The sequence below is a fragment of the Saccostrea cucullata genome, unplaced genomic scaffold (genome assembly GCF_032062105.1).
Source record: "Saccostrea cucullata isolate Sc308-1 unplaced genomic scaffold, CSIRO_AGI_Scuc_v1 ctg583, whole genome shotgun sequence".
NCBI classification, from domain to species: domain Eukaryota; kingdom Metazoa; phylum Mollusca; class Bivalvia; order Ostreida; family Ostreidae; genus Saccostrea; species Saccostrea cuccullata.
Genome location: NW_026919895.1, coordinates 94,553 through 116,196, shown reverse-complemented (window position 1 = coordinate 116,196; position 21,644 = coordinate 94,553). Strand labels below are relative to the sequence as shown.

The following is a 21,644-nucleotide window of genomic DNA, read 5'->3' as shown; positions in this document are numbered from 1 at the left end:
TATTTTCCGCGAAGCGGATTATAAAAAAGCGTAAACTGACCCAAACCAGATTATACTCGATAATTTGGTCAGAAAAATTCCTTATAATTTAATTCTAAAATAATCAAACAACTTTTGATGTAAAATTGTGTTGCTTTTTTACCGCGCAATAATACAACCTTAGTAACGGAAGTGAAGTGAAGCGAGGGGAGGTAATAACTGATACATAGATCTAGCAGCCATGATGTGTGTTTACATGAGGTAAGATCGAGTAAGTGTTTGAAGTTAAAGATACAGTTATTAAATCTTGAAATTTCCGTGGATTGCGAGGAGTGGAAATGAGGGGATTGCATGGATAAGTGATTAAGCTGGTCGTCAAGGGGGTGTGTCCCCATACCAAACCAGATTATACAAAATGTTTTGCGTTCCTTTTTGGAAATCAACCAATGAGAGGCGAGAATATAAACAAAATTAAATTGTTAGAAGATAAACAATGTTTTGAAGTTGGATATAAAATTTATTTCACTTGTGAACAGGATTTATTGATATTTTCACTAAGGCGTAGCACCACAAATTGAGAGTTTTGTAGCATATATGATATTTTTCACTCTGTGACAGGATATTATTTGATTACCTTTTACCTTGAGACAGAATTTAACTATTATTCTATAGATGAATGTCCGTCGCTGTTGAAAATGCAATAAATTGAATTGATTCTTGGCGTCTTTTTACACACAATCTTCTTTAATACTTTGCATAGCATGAAAAAGGGCAAAATGATAAATTAATTCATCTTCGCTAGCCAAGGCAAAATGATATCAGATTAATTAAAAAATGGCTAGCGAGTTTAATTAAAAAATGTAAGTTACATAACAAAGCATTTTTATTGATACAGTAGGAAAATCATTGTTTGAAAGGTTAAAGACATATACATGTAAATTACTACAAATCAAAAATCACAAAATTATGCCTTATCTAAGAAAAGATAAAGCTGAAATCTTGACCTGCATATTCCAGTTCAATATTTAAAACATTGTACTAGGTTTCAGATGTTTAAAACTTTTTTACTCTAAATGAACCATCGTAAATTCTTTGTTTCCTTTTATAGATAGATTCAATCATAATTCGATATTTCCGGTCACTGAAGAAATAAACAAAAGGATTGATAACGGCATTGAGACATATTCCAGAAATTATTCTAAAATTTGGATCCGCCCTCTTATAGATCACATACATGTAAAAAAATAATAGTAATCGTGACAAGGAGAATCGTTATAGTGAATGAGATAGCTTTAGAAACATCCTCTCCGCTATCTTCAACGTCTTTGGCAATAGCCTTAGATCCATATTCCAGTTCAATATTTAAAAAAAAGGACATCTAAGATTTGACTTGACCCCCCCCCCCCCCAACAAAAAAAAGCAAAAAAATGATTTAGATACATGTATATTCATAACATAAACATAAATAAAATATATTCGATTGTAAAAGCAACATTGTACTAGGTTTCAGATGTTTAAAACTTTTTTACTCTAAATGAACCATCGTAAATTCTTTGTTTCCTTTTATAGATAGATTTAATCATAATTCGATATTTCCGGTCACTGAAGAAATAAACAAAAGGATTGATAACGGCATTGAGACATACGATGTCCGTAGCATAGGTATTAAAAGCGTCCTCTCTAACAGAAATTATTCTAAAATTTGGATCCGCCCTCTTATAGATCACATACATGTAAAGACTCAGAAACAGTATGTAACTAATCATAATAGTAATCGTGACAAGGAGAATCGTTATAGTGAATGAGATAGCTTTAGAAACATCCTCTCCGCTATCTTCAACGTCTTTGGCAATAGCCTTAGATACATCATCCCCGCTATTAGCTACGTCTTTTGCAATGGCATTTGAAACATCTTCAGTGTCTTTGGCAATAGTTTTAGAAACATCCTCACCGCCATCTTTAACGTCTATGGCGTTTGACCCCTTGGTGCCAGTTGTAGATGGTGATTTTGCAGTTCCATCTTCTTGTTTATTTTTCTTACTAGTTGAATCAGAGGTGACATCATCTACATTTTGCTTACCGTTTTCGCCTTTTGATATTTTTTCCTCGGTGACGTTTTTCATTACATCATGTTCAGTTATGTCTGTTTTGGCCAAGTTACATGTGGTCATTTCTGACGCACCCACTTTATTTTTGATTGTAAGTTTCGACTGATGTAAAACCTTGGCAATCCGTATATTACAAACACATATGATACAACAGTTTATACATGATAATGCAAGTAAGAATATATTATAACCCTCGGGAAGTGACGCAATCACCTGGTCCTCAGCTATCCAGCATCTGTTTACTTGAAAATCTTCCACGTAGAACTTCTGAAAACCAACAACGAAAGGAACAGGAATGCTAAGAATCGCTGAGATAATAAAACAGGCAATCAGCTTTATAATAATCCGTGTAACTGTCGTCTGCGCGCTTCTTGGGTTGTACAGTCGCTGATGCCTATACACGGATAAGACTAGAACATACAATGAGGACGCAAGACCGGTAGTGAAGCCGACATAATTAGTGATTTTACATATAATCTCAAATCTATTGTACAAAACAAATCTCAGTCTTTCATATTCTTTCGCTACAAACAAAACCAAGGTTATCAAATCAAAGAGAGCCAAATTAAAGATGACGGCTTCTGAGGGTGTCATCTTTCTCGGCATTCGCCGGAAGATGTGGATCACGTGACTGTTACCTAGGATACCAATCAAACAACAGAGCAGTACAATCACTCCGTATGGAAGTCTTGCCAATCGCTCTCTTTGAATGAGGTCCATGAAATGGTGGTCGGTGCTGACGTTTGAGGTATTCATACTTCTTACTGCAGTAAAATAATGACCATAATTAAATTAACTGATTAGTAATACAAGCATTAAAGAATAATATGCCATAATGAAAAACAAATCCCGAAACAGAGAAAGTGCTGAAAATATTTGTCATGGTTTAAAGAGGTAAGAATTACGTATAATTTGCATCAGCATAAAATTTAACATTCTGATTAAAATCTAACCTTCACTAGCTCCTTTTTATTTTGTTTGTCATGTGACAAACAAAATAAAAAGGAGCTAGTGAAGGTTTGATTTTAATCAGACTGAAAATCTAAATGATTTACAGTGAGAATTTTTTTTAATTAAATAGGGGAAATGGTTGGGGTTTGCAAAAGAAATGCTTTCAATATGAATTAATATTCCCTGCCTGAGTATGGAATAGCTTGCCCGTTTATCCGTGTCTTATGAAAGCTAGCCTTTCTAACAAAGGCTTTGAAAAATATCAATTTGATATAGGTGTCTAAATGTTTTCACAACAATTCAATATATATGCTTTTGGGTAGTACAAAACACCAATGGAATCAGCTTTAATTGATTTCTTATAATGTACACCATTATAAAAAATCATTTATAGTATATTGTAATTAATCAAGGGGAGAAAAGGGTGTGGCATGTTTTGCCATATTTTTGAAAAAAAAATTAGAGACATTCTATACATTGGTTTTTCGGTAGCCTGCTCGTACATTAGGGATCGTGCTCATGCCATCTACATTCCATATATCTGTCTGTTAGTAATATCAAAGTGACTTTTGATCCATTGATTATAGAGATCTAATATTTGCAAATAATTATCAAGAATTTCAATTCTTTTTAAACAATTCAGGTCAAGGTAAAATTAAGAAGTCAGAAGTAAAATATATTGAACTTATACCCAGAAAACTGAATCTTGCATTAAATTCGTTTTAATTCACCAACATATCTAATACTGTTGGTTTATTTATTCTCATCTTGACACAATTCAATACGGATTTCATTTTCATTATTCTGTTGATTTTTTTATAAAAAAATAAATGATATACCGATATTCTTTTAATAGAACTTAGAGTGAAACAATTTAAATATAAATTGATATTCTGACCTCGGATATACTATGTTCTTTCTTTATCACTTATTATTCCATTATACCTGTTTCATTTTAAATTTTACTAAATTTTAGAAACAAAAAAGGTAAACAGCATCAAAAAAGTATGCAACAGATCAGACATTTGATAAAAAAAAATAGATCAATTGGTAATTTTCAAATAAATGAAACGTATATTGCCAGGTTGACTGTTTGATTTCACAATGTTCTCTAAGGGGCCTATTCTTTTTTTCTCTAATTACTTTTTTGTCTTAGTAATATACTAGCATATTTAGATTTCATTGAAACTTTAGTGTTTAACAAAATATTTACCAGTCGATTACATTGTGATTTAGTATCTTCTTTCTCCAATAAATATTAAATTTATTAAAGAGGCTAGGTGGTCAGCTAATTATTTTTTTTATTAACCACCATATATAACTTAAATTTTGGGATATGATATCTTAAGCTGTCAACTATCATTTGGCAAAGAAAAAAAATCATAAATTTTAGCTTTAAAATTTGACCATTTTATTATATCTTTAAATGGAGCTCTTCTTCTAATGGAGATCAAAATAGCCTAAAAATGGCCACGACCACCCAGCTCCTTTAATGAAGAACGTGTTCGAATAATTAACAGAAAAAAATCAAGAATTACAATGGAGTAGATATTCTTACCTTCTTTCAATGATTTTTCTTTGAGGGAATGACCAAACAAGAGACAGAAAAGCGGTATATAAATATATATATATATTAAATTCTAAGATTCTCAATTTTTCAATGTATTTTACAGCAATATATATACAAATGCAGTGAAATGAATAGCACGAATAAGATGAAATATCACGTTATGAAAAGATAATAAGTTCCTAGAATAGCCTGTGTATTCAAAGAGGCGGGGGTCAAAATTCTTTACCCAACTGAGAATTATGGTAACTAATCATGAAGGAAAATAATGTATTTTTCTTTATGAGATTTTTCCTGTATAGAGTATGATATTATTAAGATAGATAAATGAAAATAAATGAGGGAGGGATCATGATGGAAACCATTTAGCGTTTTTCTATATAATTACCAAAAAACAAACAAAGGAATCGATTACGAGAGAGAGAGAGAGAGAGAGAGAGAGAGAGAGAGAGAGAGAGGTGAGTACATGTACATGCTAATTTTTTGTGCTCCCCAAAATTTGAATCCTACGTATGCATGTATTGCTAAAGATTATGTAGATCATGATCAATGACTGAAGTTCGTCGAAAGAGAAATGTGCTTATTACGATTTCAAGCAGAACCAATACCCGTGAAGAATTCAACAGATTCTTGGAAGATTTGGTCCCCAAAGATTAAATCTGAAATAAGACTGTCAGAATGTGGGCGTTCTTTTAAATTTAATCTCAGATTAAATATTCCCCATATGTGTATGCTTGATACATAAGTTTTAAATCCATGTTATAATTATATATAATAAAAGTCAAAATTTCTTTTCTTTTGAGAAAAGGCTTTAATTTGCTATTGTATTTTTCCTTGGTGAATCCTTATGCAATCACGAATCTTGATCAGTAAATCTTGGTTTGAACATTTTATTAATCTAACAATATGTATAATGATATTCATTAATTTAATTCAGTTTACTTGAATAAATAAATGTTTGTTAGAATTTTGAGCATGCACAATAAAGTAAATATCTGCATCTAAGTATTTAGATAGATTTATATTCTTCACAATCGGTAATCGCGTCCTGAAATAGCATCTCCTTGATCATTTACATAATCATTTACATCTGTATGTAACAAGTTTAGAAGAAAAGAGGAACTATAAAATATTTTGAAATCGATAATGAATTATTAATTATCACATATTCATATAAAGATTTGTTTCATTATAAAACATTCTTGAATTCCTTATAAGGAAGTCATATTTTTAAAGATATAGTTAATTTGCTATAACTTGTTCAGAAAATTTGACATTACCGAATGAAACACATATTTTTCCATAATACAGGATACATTTTTAATAAACCACTTTCTTGTCAATTGTCATTTTGTTTCTTGAACTTGACGTCCTTTCCGGTATATAGTCGTATTGGCTGTCGTCAGGAGACGTTTGAACTATTGACCCCTCTTCCGTGCCTTCGTGCATTTCCGGAAGTTCATCATACACGTTTCCGTGATTAATGTGTGAAGTCGTTGGCATTTCGTATTCGTTTTCTGACGGTGATGCTAGGGGCTTTTCATACAGGCTGTCAGAATTGTTTCTGCATCTAAATACAAAAAAATGAATTGTACTTTAGGCCATCTTTAAAATAATGTTTGCTTGCCCTCCCTCGTTTCTGGATAAAATTTTTGGGTCGTTAGGTAGTTGGGTTATTTTTTCCAGAAAATTTCAACATATTTATTGATGTGATAAGAAGAATAAGAAGAAAAACTAGAGCCGAGCTCGTTGCAAAGCAACGAGTAGGTCTTCCGTCCTGTTTGACCGGAAGTAACTTTCTTTTAAGAAAAAAGACAAATGAAGTCCAAAAATGGTTTAATCCTCCAAATTTATGTTAATTATTGCAAAATTAAGTCATTTTTGGCAACTTCCGGTTGGATTTTTTTTTAGCTTCCAGTGACATATGATATCCAAAAACCTGTCAAGAACAGCAAATATATGCAATTTTTGTTTACTTCCGGTTTTACCGGAAGTGACGTCGCCGGACATATTTCGACGACCCCATTAGATAAAGCTTGACATTTTGTACAACTTTGCTTCTTTGACGTATTACAAATTCTCAATACTTTTTGAGATATAAAGGAAATACTTTCGGCCCCTCTAGGTCCTTCATTTTAAGATATCATTTAAAAGATCTTGTAATTCTACACTTTTTTTGTTCTACATGTCTTAACAAAATATATCTAGGTAAAAAGTTATCGTTGAAAAGGTGTCAAAAATTTTTAAATTCTTGATAGGACTATTTTCGGGCCATATCGAGCGTCGGCGCTTCGTACTTCCGGTAAAAATGATATACTGAATTCACTTCTCTAAAGGTTGCTCTATCATCACTGAAAATTTCATACTTCTATCTTCAACGGTTTTTGAGAACATTGCCTGACAAAGTTCTAAAAATGACAAAATCGCGAAAATCTTGACGTCATCAAAATAAAAAATTTTATTTCTAGTTTTTATGATGTTCTATCAGACCTGAAAGTTTTATGAAAATCCATTGAGCCGTTTCCGAGAACTCGCGTGCACAAAATCGGTAAGAAAAAAAATAAGAAGAAAAATAGTGGAAAAGAATCCTAAGAAAAACAATAAGGTCTTCCGCTGAAGACGGAAGACCTTAAATAGAAAGTCTGCTATTGCAAGCAATAGCTTATGTCGCCCCGAACTGGACAAAACTTTCAGTTTTTCTCATCAGTAAAACAATACCCATTAGCTAAGCTTGAAAAAAAAAAACCATCAACTCCTATCAGTACTTTCAGTACTTTGATTAAAAAATCAAAGTTAAATAATTTTCACTTTTTCCCTGTTTCCATGGAAACTATTGACAATTTGCAATTTCTAAATGCAACACGCACAATGACAGATACCAAACAATAAATCAGTAAAGTTTCATGAAGAATGTTCAAGGTACCAGAGAGAACACTCGCGGACAAAATTCGTCGCTTTTTGCAGGTTTCCATGGCAACGGTAGCCATTTTGAAACTAAATGACCACATGGCACAACTACAATCAGTGATCGTCCTTTGAGGAAAGTTTCGGGAAGATTGTCCCAGCCCCGAGAAACCGCCTGGACAACAAAAAAAAAAACAAAAACAAAAACAAAAAAAAAAAACAAAATATGCGTACAATCGCAATATGTCGTCCCCGACTTCGTTCAAGTCGACATAAAAATATCGTATCCTGGTCTGCAAAAAAAAATTGAGTCGGAACATTTTTAGTTAGATGTAGTCAGTCCTAGAGAGCAACCAAAGATGGCCTTACATAAAATGTTTTAGCCATATGCTTGCAAATGTAATGCAAGATAATTTATTCTACAGAGATTCGTATCTCGAGGTATCACTGACCTGTTCTTATGAAAAATTTGATTAACATTTAAAAATGAAAGAAAAAGCAGAGATGAGCTGACGGAAAGCTAGAATACCGGATGACCACATTTACTTGAATACATACTCGTACATGAACATAATTTTCGTATGAGTTGAAACAAGAAACAGAATTATCAATAGTTGTACATACTTGAACCTTTTAACTCGTTATCTCTCATTCCATTCCGGTTTTAAGATTTTTTACTTCTTGAATTTTTATATTTTGCACATGTTGTATATATATTATGATTGTACATATCGGTATATGTACTTAATATAAATATAAATGCAAATAATTTGTATGGTGCATTAGATCTAAATATTTTGGAGAAAAGAGATTGAATTACAATGCACACATTTTTCTATCTGTTTTCTCAAAACCTCAAGTACAATTTCTTTGTTGAAGTGAACAACCCAACATAGATGACAGATAATAGATAAAAACATAAAGGCAATATTGATTTATCGTAGCATCTATCTTTCTGATGAATTATTAGGTATAGTTTCAAAAGTAGATCTGTTTGCTAGTTACTGCACATTAATTGATTAAATGAAGCGTATACTGTATCAGTATATTGGATTTTATTTATCTTAAGACTTAGCAATATTTCTGAGGTCCGTGATTGCTCTTCTCCTGTTTTGCATTGCTTATTGGACTTTTGAGTTTGCACACCGTTCTTATCTCCATATATTTCATATCCAAAGGCTACTCACCGATGAATAAGTTGAACCGTTATTCACGATAGTAGTCAAGAGACAAATAACCGAAATGTACGTTAAACCGTTAATTCTTAATGGCAGCTCTTAGTTTACAATTTGTTGTTTGAACAGTAAAACCAATAAAAGTATTATCAAACAGACAATACACAGTGTGAAAAACACTTTTGGGTAAGAAATAAAATTCAATAAAACAGTTTCATGATCTACTATACCTTTTCATGTAGATGATGACGGACACTATTATTAACAACAAACCGATGACAGTAATTATTGCTATGATGACAATGGAAGTCATTGAAAGAGAATTCTCTGTAATAAATTTATAAATCAAAATTACTATAAAACGGATTATTATTATATCAGCAATACTTATGAAGAAAAAAAATATTCAGTATGCATATGATTTTTACTGTATCGTACCTGTAGAAGTATTCCTTTCCTGCAGTGGAGATTTCGTGGAACATGTTTTTGTATCTAAAAATATTGAAGAAAATTGTTGCATGCTAGCCATACATCTTAAAAATAATTTAGATGTTTAAACGTTACACCATGTCCGCTTTTTCTAAGAGTTTAAAATAAAGAGGTTGCAAAATACACAGCAAATTACGATGGCTCGCTTGAGCTAAACTTTTGTGTCCCGAAATTCAAGATATTGAAGAATAATAACTGCAGATTACAATTTGTTTTATTTTCGCCACTATCACCCTCAAGCGGGTAAAGAAGACAAAACAATGCCTTATGCAGAACTATAACTTTGCGAATTTAAAGCGAAGCACAATTATTTACAAGTATGAAAGGGCGAATACTGTAAAATCATTTTTTAATGGGGGCTCTAATTTTCGTTGTGTTCAAGGAATGGAGAGACACACAAACGCATGAAGACAACAGAACTGAAAAAAATATATATGCCTTACTTCTAAACGTTCTCCAAGAATGAAATCAAATCCGTACAAACTAATATTTTTTCTTCAAACCTCGAAAATTTTACCCCACGAAAATATTTTGTTTACAGTATATCATTGTTAAACAGTAATAATTTAAATACAAGACAGGTTATATCTAAAAAAAAAAGTACACTCTTTGTACTTCATGATACTGACCAAAACAATACCTCTCCTCACACCTTCTGAGCGGCCTCAGACAATACGCTGTGTATAAATTACAGTTGACCACTTTAATTTCCAGCTTCTCTTCACAACAATTATTCGGACCCACCTTACACGCATCACGAGTTACGACGCCATCTCTCACTTCCGGTTCCGTACCTGGAAAAGTGAGATGAAATATGGAGGTAACCAACAATATTCAAGATTAAACGTGCATTCAATCGGGGGCAGAACAAACATGGAGGTGGGTTCAGGTGTCATGGAGAAGAGAGCATTCCGTCGTCCGAAATGCAAGTTTGCATTTTGGAAAATATTTACTCTTATTTGTAAAATCAACATGAAAATCGACAGAGTTGTAACGATATTGTTTTACGTTTATACATGGATACTGTTATATGAAGTAAGCTATCATAAGCTTAAGTATCTGATAAAAAAAAATCTATTTCTTTGAAATATTTAAAATATTCATAATTAAGTTGTGTGTGAAATAGGCTTATAATTCTTTTATTATAAATAATTAAGTTTTATATTAAAAACTACAAACCAATTTAATTTATAAGAAGGTATTAACTACGGGTTACCATTTATCAACAATGGATTATACTTTGTAAAACAAGTAATAACTACCTGATAACTGCATGATAAATAACTAGATAATAACCACTTATTTAATAAGTTATTACCATTCATCCACACTGGATACACCGCTCCGCACGTTAGAAATCTGGGACATCTATCCAGTATCTTAAACCCTTTGTACCATTTCATTTCCAAGTCTCGGTCACATGGCTTTATAATGGATTCATAAATACACTGATTACTGCGATTGACTTGATTAGGTACATTTTCTATCTGATTTCTTGCGTCACATGGATCTACAAGAAACGAAATAGTAAGACATGCTGCATTCAAGAGTTTTCAATTTTAGAGAGAATAAAAATTTGCTTTGAATTTTGTTTAAATTGATAGCTCTGTATTAAATGTTAGGCGTACCTATACCATTTGAACAGTGGTCAAACACTGATGGAGTTGTGAATAAATTTGAGTTTTCTGTTGTCTTCACAGTTAATCTATCAGCAGGATTAGCAGTTGTCAATTTACTGGTTGTACTCACACTGCTAGTTGGATTTGCATTATTGCTAGCACTAGCAGTAAGTCTTGTTGAATGTGTGATAGAGTTCGTAAAGGAAGTTGAGCTGCGAGATGTGGAGGAAAAATCCGTGCTTTTTGGAGAATCTGTCGACAACCGAGCGTGTTCTGTGCTGAGCGTAGTTTGTTGTGACGTCATCTGTGTCGTGGGATATGTGGATGATGAACTCATTGCTGTAGTTTGTTTCGCTGAGTTAGCTGTGCTGATCATTGTCTGTTGTGACGTCATCTGTGTTGTGGGATATGTGGATGAAGAGGACATTACTGTAGTTTGTATCGCAAATGAACTCTTGGTAGTTGACTGCACACTTACTGTAGTCGTTGGTTCACATTCTCCTGACCCATCTATACAAGTTTTTTATTATAAAAAAAAATTAAAATTTTGTTAGCAATATTGCTCTAGTATGCATCATACCCTTACGAAACTTAATGGTGGGGTTATATATCAGTATTGAATCACATTTCAATTTTAAGGTTTCACATTTGGTCCTTTTACTACATAATTTATGTTTATCCTTGATTTAAAAAGACATGTTCGCTGAGAGGGGAAAAGAATTACCGTAGCTGGGCTGTATTCAAGATTATAGCCTTTACATGTACATAACTCTTGGTAATTCTGCACTATTGAATGCATGACATACTAGCAAAACAAGATTACTACAGCAGATAAAGTGCATTCATTTGAACCTTTAAAAATATAGACAAACAGCTCTGTCTGTGTTACAGCTCCTGAGATCTTAAATGCAGCCAGCCCTGACCTTACCAAGACAGTATCGTTCCGAGCAAGCATCAAGCGCTGGAAGGCAATAGGCCATGAATTGTCCGCAGTGACGTATTTTGATTGTTACTTGTTTGTCACAGCAGTTGGAGAACCCAGTTTTACAGACAGTCCTGGTAACTTCTTGGTTAACTGAGGTTGGATGGCTTCCTATGAGGGAAATTTGAAAACTGATGAAATATAAAAACTGTGAAATATATAGATAAAACGAACAATATTCAAGCTCAAAAGTCAACTAAACAATGCAAAATTGGAACAGAGCAAACGAAGACCTCCAAAACATCCGAGTTGTTTAAGTTCTAATTTTTTATGAATCAAAATACCGAACTATTATCAAGCTCTGAAGTTTATTGATACAATGCAGAGCAAACACAGGCCTCCATAAAACGCCAGTGATTAGATACCATAAAGGAGTAAGTATCCTCAATCGATCGGTCAGACCCAGCGAGTACCCAATGTCATAACCGGGCATGCAGAAAAACTCATATTGTACTCTCTGTATAGAAATTTGTTTGTTTGTATGTTGTTTAACGACCCTCTCCAGAATTTTTCACTCATATGGAAACTCAAAATAAAGATAATGTTCATAAACAAGAGCAGCATTCAGAACTTTTAGGAAGCTATATGCAATTAAAAACAAAACCCGTTTTCGTTTCACACTTAAATGATTTAAATGTACTTTGCATCAATTTATGTACCCTGAAAAATTGTTTTTATATTATTTTTGACAAAATAGCATTTTTAACAGGTAAAAAAAATTTAAGTTTAACAGTTGATATAAGATGCAGCGTTATCAAATTCAAAATGATCAAAGTGAAACAGTGGAGACAACGAACAGTATATAAGCTCAAAGTCTAATTATATGTTGCCAAAAAATCGAGAGTAAAGCAAACACGGACCTCCAAAAAAAGAACAGAGTTGCCATAAAGGGATGAGTTTCCCCCGATATTGATCATACCCGCCAAGTGCTCCGTGTCATGATCGAGAAAAACGAAAAAAAAATGTGTACAATTAATTATTTACATGTATGTAAATAATGGCCTGGCAATGTGTATGAAAAAGTCAGTCAACCTTTGACTCAATGATAAGTTGTTGAAAAAAGTCATTTTATTGACTGTAGAACTTACGTGGTATTTTTTTTTAAACGAGACAGCTGATATTCTTGTTTCATCAACTTGTTTAACATCAAACAAATTTGATTTTATGTTGCTTTATGTCCGATTCAATATTTTTTCACTCGTGTAGAGACATAAGCATATACTGGTGAAAGGCTTTAAATTTTGACTTTTACTCGGTACTCAGGGACATTGAGCAGTGAGGGTTCTTTATTGTGCTTACGCCTACCGTGACACGGGACCTCGGTTTTTAAAAGGTCTCATCCGAAGGATCCGTAATTTTCACTTCAAGTGCCCAGCACACGGTGAAGGAACAGTTGCTACCCATTTTTTATCGACTTAGATCAATCACAGCCGAAATTCGAACTCAAGACCTTCCGATCACCATCAAACAGAAAAGACTGTTTCATGATCTACAAAATATACCCTAATATCCACGCTTACTTTTGTGGGCGTGCATAAAAATTCTCTATCTATAATGCATTTACCACATCTATTATAACAATATAAAAGAAACTGAAATAAGATAATGAACTTTACCATTGAGCCAGTAGGGGTATATAGCACCACAAAATCCTAGACTGGGACACACAGTCAGCATTGTTGAACTGTATCTGTACCAGCCCGGGGTGATATAACGGTCGCAGTACGGTCTATCGCCGTTATACGGACAATGCGGGTACCGGGCGTTGGGCTGGAACGGTTGCTTTGTGTTGGCGACCTCACACACATCTAGCGAGATAAAACAAACAGATATATACATATAAAGCTTCCATCATTTATGCATACATCAATCATGCACATATGTATAATAGATAAAAAGTGAGGTACGTATCGAAATAAAAAAAAGTCAACGATGAACAAAATGCAAACTCAATCTGTATAAAAAAAGTTACCACCATGGATCTACGAAATAGAACACCCCTGGAAAATATCTTAAATCTGGTTGTCGTAAGGCAAAAGAACAAGGTTGACTAAGAGCTTTTTCTGACCATGTGAGTTTCTTATAAACCAACACTGTTCAGATGAAATACTAGTTAAATTTATTAAATTTCACTTGTCTGTTTGTTGATTGCATATCTACAAAGAATTATGTATTTTGTTGCATTATGTTACACGATCTTCAAATCCTGAAACATTTTTTATTCAAAACTGTCCAAACCTTTACATTTTTCTTCAGTATTTTTCATAAAGTCAAAGCATAAAGTCAAAAGTGTGCAATCATATCATGAAAAATCTGTTTCGGAAGATTTTAATACAGATTGTAATTTTTATCGCTAGAAGTGGGCTCATATAGAAGTTCTTTGCTGGAGGTACTCAAATAAAACCAACTTATGTAGCAATCAAGAATATTGCAATTTCACAAAGCCTGTTTTAATACTTGGACTTTCTTGAAAATCATTTTTACAGGAAATAAAAGCGAAGAGAAGAAACATTGAAATGGACAATGTATCGGTCAGTTAATTGGTATATGGACGAAGACATTATGAATAAAGGGAACACCAACTTATAATTGCGTTGAACTACTTATCTATCAATAATTCTTGTAGCATGTATTTAAATATTAAATTAAAATCTCCTAAATCAAATGAAGATTCCATTGTTTATAACACTATCATTCATTCTGACCAAAACCAGAAATTTAGTTGAGTTTTTTTTTTCTGATCAACAATCAGGTCTATTCAATTAAACTACACTCCAACACACACCTTTGATGAATGGGTTTTAAAACTTAATAAATAAAAAAAACCCTGACCTCTTTTTTGCAGTGTTGAAAACGTATTGTCAATAAAAGTCGTCTTTTTCAGCACCATTTAGGATAAGTTTGAATAACTTAGTCGGTATAAAATTGTAAAATGAATGAATACCTCGTAAAGGTTTAAATGCACTGTCAGATTTAAAGGGGGGGTCAGCCCCCCTCCCTTTTGTGCCAAAAAAACAGAAGAAATGATAAATCAATATTTTTAGTGTGTCTGTGGACCGATACCCTGACCCAAAAGTAGTCGGTTCCCCTTTTTCTGGATTTCTGGATCCGCCACTGGGATATTTTCTTCCTCAATGAAGTATAACAACGAAGAATAATGAAGAGAAACCAAAAGAGTTAAAACTTCAAATTATAAAAATTATGAATGATTTATAAGTGATTTCCCGATTTGATTTTATTACGATGGCGACGAGGAATCTTCGATCCAGTGTCACATGAGCCATAAAAAGGTTTGAAACTAACACAAAGCATCAATAAATCATTTTAGTGTCTTACAAGCAATGGAAACAGTCTGGAAATTATTTTGTTCTTATGTTACAAATACGTTGGTCAGAATATCAATTAGATTTCAGTAAATTTTACACTACCTCTCTGCCTAAGCAACAATGTATGATAACAAAATTATGTGAAAGAAAAAAAAGTAAATTTAGTGAACATTAAACAATAGTTCACGTTTGTTTCTACTACTTCCAGGCATGTGTCAAAAAGAAATCTGAAACATTGTACCACATCTGCAGTATGTCTACAATTTTGGCTACTTTATTGCTTTTTTATCACTTTTCGTTCTTGAGACAGCGTCGCGTCAATGAAAGAAAACACCAACAATAGACACTTGGGTGTAAATAAGAACTGCCCTTTTTTGACTATCTTTGTAATAAAAGATATATCCCTGTATTAAAAAAAAGAAAGATTATAATTCTTTCACATCAAATTCCCTGTAGTCATGTTACAGGCTTGGGAGGTAATGAAAAATTAGTATGTGTTACATATTAAATTCAGAATTTATCAAATTATACTAATCAAAAACAATCTGTTTTAGATAATTAAAACCTAATAAAGTTGAACCTTTTAATGTAACATATGCAACAGGCCCGTAGCGTGCCTCACTCAGAAAAGAATCTTAATCTTAAATAAGATTGAATGATTGATTGTATGTTATTAAACATGCCTTTCGTCAATTTTGCACTCAAATGGAGACGCCACCACTTGCCGGTGGAGAGCTACAAATTTTGTCCTATATACTTGTCATTCAGGGCCATTGAGCAGTGAATTGAGCAGTGAGGGATATTTTTCATGCCAACACCTACTGCGACACGGAACCTCAGTTTATATCTCATCCGAAGGACCAGTCACCACGTCCCACAGTTGAATTCGAACCCGCGAAGTAAGAACTGACTCCTTACCTCGCGACTCTAGAGCTGAAGCTCCAACCACTGCGCCATGCGATCGACTACTGAGTAATTTAGATAGAAAGATAAATATGACCCTGGGTTGTTTTTTCTTTGTTCAATCATTACGTCAGAATTACTGTTGCAGTTGTATATTATAATCTTTTCCTGAACTTCAAAAGGTTTGTGTATCTTTGCTTTTCTTGAAAAAAAGAAATCTTTTTACCTGTGACCAAAAAAAAAAAAAAAAAAAAAAAAAAAATTCTGGATAAAAAATCTAACAAAACTAGTTTTACATCTTGCACCTACCTTTTCCATTTGTATCACAGAAGTATAAAGACTGGGAATCTGAAACAGAAAAAGAATGGATTTTTTTTCATATTAATTGGATGAAATACATTTAGCTCACCTGATCTCAGGTTACCTGTTCTGATAATCTGTTGTTCAATGACATTCCATCTGTCCATCTGTCTGTCTGTCTGTCTGTCATTCTTTTAATATTCTTAGTTTCTTCTGAAGGAACAACATGATTCAATTGAAATATTACTTGTATTGGAAAAAAGATTCAAGGCATTGATATTGATATTAAATTTGATTCCCCAATCCTTTAAAAAATCGTTTGAAAAACAGAAGTGCTGAAGGTATGCAATTGAGCCAATGAGCGAGAAAAAAGTTCCTCTTTAAACTGAAAGTGAAAAAAGGTATTCTTTTTACCATAAAGTAAATATTTAAATGTAAATTGACATCAAATTGAATTGATACTCGGCTTTCTTTTGTGTAAAAATAATTTACTTCGCTCCTAATGCGGAAGATAAACATGCATACAGTCAACTGCTCTCCCTATGAATTTTTTCAATGTTATATCACAAATTGTATAAAGGTTTCGTGAAAGAAAAAGGGGAAAAGAGAAGAAAAACAGTGTTTGAAAATATTTTTATAATCCGCTTGAACCCTGATATGTCAAGCAAAAAATAAACACGGAAAGTAATAAATTTCAGATGGATTTTTCAAGATTACATTGATTTCTTTCCTTTTCAAAAATTAGAAAATGACAAAGAATTTTGCAAATACAGCCAAAAAAGTTTACACGCTATTTTATTCTGTGTACAGCCAAGAGTATAATATTGTTATATTTAATGGAGGGTTGCCTTCAATTAGGCTTGTGTTAAATTATGAAGCTATCGTGTACTTTATTACACAGGGACTTTGCGACATGTGGTAATTCATAGAATTTCCAGGTTAAAAATTTCAAAAGTTCAATTCAAGTAATATCATATTCAAGGACAATTATCTTGAAATATATTGTCTGAGAAAAGATAACAAGAGTGTATAGCCATGAGATGAACAGAAAAGTCATTGTCTCTTTTAAATCTGTGTCCATACAACATTTTTTTTTACATTAAATACCACTTCTTATAAAATATAACGTGCACGCTCTCTTCCCTTCTCTCTCTCTCTCCCCCTCTCTCTCTCATGATTTACCTCATATTCACCACTGTGGTTTAAAGGAACATGGACACAGTTTCAGCTAAAAATTTTCAAATTTATTTAACCTTTTTTTTTTAAAAAAAATATTTTAAATATTCAACAGAGGCATTTCTAATGATCATCAAAAATTTGAATTTCAGTTGTCGTGATACGAGACAGATTTAGAGCTCCAATATTTTGTTTTGTAAACAGGACCCGTGCCATGATTTAGTTTACATAGGTTAAATATACGTATGTATGTTGGTTCAAAGCAGGTTTTTTTTTCAACAAAGAAGTTAATTCTAAATATGACTAGACAGTTTCCGGTGATTTGCCGAATCTAGTTTTGTTATAAACATGATACTTTCTATATGTAATAAAAATAAGCAAGGCACGAGTCTTGTTTACATTATGAAAAATTAAGTTCGTGTGTAAATCAAGAAATGATGTTCAGATTTTTTCGGATCATCAGGTTTGCCTTAGTTTGGAATTGTAAACATTAAAATTGTTTTTAAAAAATCAGTGTACACTGTGTCCATGTCTCTTTAAATGTGCATGTAGCATTCTTTTGAATTTTAAACAAGGAATAGATTTATAGAATATAATTAGATAAATCAATATTTCTACATTTGTTTTAAAGATTATCAAGATACAATCAATAAACACAAAAAATAAATGTTATAATCGAAAAAAAAAATGAATTTAGAAATCAATAATAACATTGCATGTTCTTATTGAATATTCCCATATAATATGAATTTATATATCCAACGTTTATTGTCCATGATATATAAAGGGATAAAAATACATCAATACAAAGTTTGATGTGATTTTTTTTTTACCTACCTATTGTTTCAAAGACCATGAATAAAACCAGAAATGATATCATTTCGCAGTCCGTCTCCCAAATGTGTTGTTAAGATATCATATTACTTCGCTAGTCGGTTTAAAAAAAACTTTTTTATTCCAAATTCAAAAAGCAATAAAGATTTTAACACTTGTAAAAACCATAGCTCCACATGAATTATCGTCGTAGAACTTAAAACAAATCTGATGTGTAGAATCCGCGCATTTAACTAACCAGGAAGTGTACAATTGCATTAAATGGAAAGAAAGAAAGGTGTTGTTATTTTTGGGTTATTTAAATATTTCCCTGTTCATGTTAAAGAATACATTACATTTTTCTTTTATTCTTATATACATTTATCTTTACATACTGTGTACTTGAAGGAAGAAATGTAGATAATAAAGATTTAGTAAAAAAAAAAGTTTAAAGCGAGTTAAGCCCGAAAAAGCGAACACGCTTATAACAAATTGGCACTTATAACATATAGCATGGGAGTAAAACAAATCGTTAAGTACTGTTTCTGTAATTAAGGACAACTTTAAATTAAGATTAAACTAGAGGTACTGTGAGCAATGAGCTCACTAAATGATACCCCCCGCCTCCCATATGGTTATAACTGGTGAAAAAGTCCATGTTTTCCTGTGGCCGGGAAACCCAAAATATGTGTCGGATCAAAAAGTAAAATAGGAGGTGCACAATGGCAATGTGTAATAAAGATTCTGTGAAAGTTTCATTAAATTTCATTCAGTGGTATGAGAGGAGTTGCGGATAAGAGATGGGTACCCCAAAGCGTAACAGACGGACGGACGGACAGACAGACGGACGGACGGACGGACGTACAGACGGACGGACGGACGGACGGACGGACGGAATTAACGATTACTATATACCCTCCCGCTTTTCAAGCGGGGGGTATAAATACCCTCCCGCTTTTCAAGCGGGGGGTATAATAAAGATTCTGTGAAAGTTTCATTAAATTTCTTTCAGTGGTATGGGAGGAGTTGCGGATAAGAGATGGGTACCACAAAGCGTAACAGACGGACGGACAGACGGACGGACACACATTTGGTTATATATTGGGTACATCAAGTCCAAGTCCTATTGGATACTGCTTATTGGATACAAAAAAAGTGTACACACGAGAGAGCATTATTTGGGTAGTTACTGTTCAAATCTTATTGGATATTAATCCTCGTGTCCGTATTTTATTGGGTTTTTTCTTATTGTTTTTTATTCATTTCAAATTTATTATATATTTAATATTTGCTGGTAAATTCAGACAAGACTGAAAACCTTTGGTTTTGAACCCATATTTTTGTCAATTTCTGTGATATAGCTCTTTTATTGTAACACCTAACTAATTTGTTCTTAGCAATAAGGATATACACCTGTATATTTCAAAATAACTAATATTAAAATATATGAATACTTAAATGCAAAAAAACTGAATTGTGAAAACACAACTCAACACATCTCAGACTCTGTTTAACCTTTCTTGAATAACAAAATTAAGTATTTAAGGAGAAACCTTTTTGAGTCATGACCAATTAATAATAAGCAAATGCCCATTACATGTTGGACAGAATGAAGGTATCCAACAGGCATTGGACAGGTGTCCTATACCTGTTGGGTTGTATTTTGACGAAGGGATTGAACTACCCAAGAACAATTGAACATGTGTACATTGTCCAATTCTAGTTGGGTTTCTTGAATCTCCTCAGCAAAATACAACCCAACAGGTAATGGACACCTGTCCAACTCCTCTTGGATATCTACATGTACATCCCACCCAACAGGTAATGGACACTTGTCCAATTCTTCTTGGGTTTCTTGAATTGTTTCATCTGAATACCACCCAACAGGTAATGGACATCTGTCCAACTCCTCTTGGATATCTACATCCTACCCAACAGGCAATGGACACTTGTCTAATTCTTGGGTTTCTTGAATTGCATCATCAAAATACAACCCAACAGGTAATGGACACCTGTCCAACTCCTCTTGGATATCTACATCCACCCAACAGGTAATGGACACTTGTCCAATTCTTCTTGGGTTTCTTGAATTGTTTCATCAGAATACCACCCAAAAGGTAATGGACATTCGTCCAACTTCTCTTGGATATCTACATCCCACCCAACAGGCAATGGACACTTGTCTAATTCTTGGGTTTCTTTTATCTCCTCATAAAATACAACCCAACAGGTAATGGACACCTGTCCAACTCCTCTTGGATATCTACATCCCACCCAACAGGTAATGGACACTTGTCCAATTCTTCTTGGGTTTCTTGAATTGTTTCATCAGAATACCACCCAACAGGTAATGGACATCTGTCCAACTCCTCTTGGATATCTACATCCCACCCAACAGGCAATGGACACTTGTCTAATTCTTGGGTTTCTTGAGAATCCCCTAATCAGAATACTACCCAACATGTAATGGACACCTGTCCAATTCCTTTTGGATATCTTCATCCCTTCAATAGTATATAAACTAAAAGGTATTGGACATTCTTCTTGGGTTACTCAAATTTTTTTTTCATAAGAAAGAAAACCCAATAGGTATTGGACATTGGTTCAACTCTTCTTGGATACAATGTATTACATCCCAACATTAGAATAAAACCCAACAGGTGATGTTTACCTGTCCAATTCTTCTTGGGTTACTTATACCCTTCATTAAAATTGTCAAATTTGTCTTGGATATTTATACTCTTGCATTAGATTGCAAACCCAATAAGTATGACATTTACCTTCCCTAGCTGAATTCAAATTTATCTGCATAAGCATACATAAGTCCAAAACATATTTAATACTTTAATTCTAACATTTCACATCTCATTCAGTGTACACTTTACAAATGATAGGAAATATATAAGCATTTTGCGCCTAAACTATTTGGCTTTTAAAGAATTTTATAACCATGTTTGCAAGATTTAAATTTAAATATTGGAACTTGGAGCAAGTCATTACAGGTAGAGCAAGATGCTGAAAACCATATTGATAAATAGATCACACCCTTGATAAAATATTTGCCTTCAGTTGCTAAGATTGTGTTGTACTATATGGAAAATTTCTATAATCCTGTTTATTACAGATACATGTACAATGCATATTTTCCCTGAAATAATAAAAATACTTCTGAGATGTAAAAGAATAGATTAAATAGTCACCGATGTTAAAAGATATAACATGATCTCATTAATCTGGTTTGGAAATCACAAACTTAGTTTTGAAGCCGATAAAACAGTGTCGCACCAGAAAACCCAGTTACAAGTACGATGAATGAATTCGTTGTATCAAAACTTTAAAATAATTGATGCAC

At 33.0% G+C, this 21,644-nt stretch overlaps 2 protein-coding genes across 2 annotated transcripts; both read right to left on the bottom strand.

Annotated features, from left to right (window-relative positions):
- Positions 1 to 1,493: 1,493 nt before the first annotated feature.
- Positions 1,494 to 2,944, bottom strand: LOC134239826 (uncharacterized). Its single transcript, XM_062721961.1, has one exon. The coding sequence runs from the start codon at positions 2,841 to 2,843 to the stop codon at positions 1,494 to 1,496; it is 1,350 nt and encodes a 449-aa protein (XP_062577945.1). The 5' UTR covers positions 2,844 to 2,944.
- A 2,791-nt stretch (positions 2,945 to 5,735) lies between these two features.
- LOC134239866 (uncharacterized) lies at positions 5,736 to 18,497 on the bottom strand. Its single transcript, XM_062721997.1, has 10 exons — positions 18,317 to 18,497; positions 16,313 to 16,351; positions 13,391 to 13,582; positions 11,721 to 11,885; positions 10,802 to 11,302; positions 10,492 to 10,683; positions 9,803 to 9,967; positions 9,123 to 9,176; positions 8,915 to 9,011; positions 5,736 to 6,175 (listed from the first exon to the last, which is right to left on the bottom strand). The coding sequence occupies exons 1-10, from the start codon at positions 18,357 to 18,359 to the stop codon at positions 5,926 to 5,928; spliced, it is 1,698 nt and encodes a 565-aa protein (XP_062577981.1). The 5' UTR covers positions 18,360 to 18,497; the 3' UTR covers positions 5,736 to 5,925.
- Between the last annotated feature and the right edge of the window lie 3,147 nt (positions 18,498 to 21,644).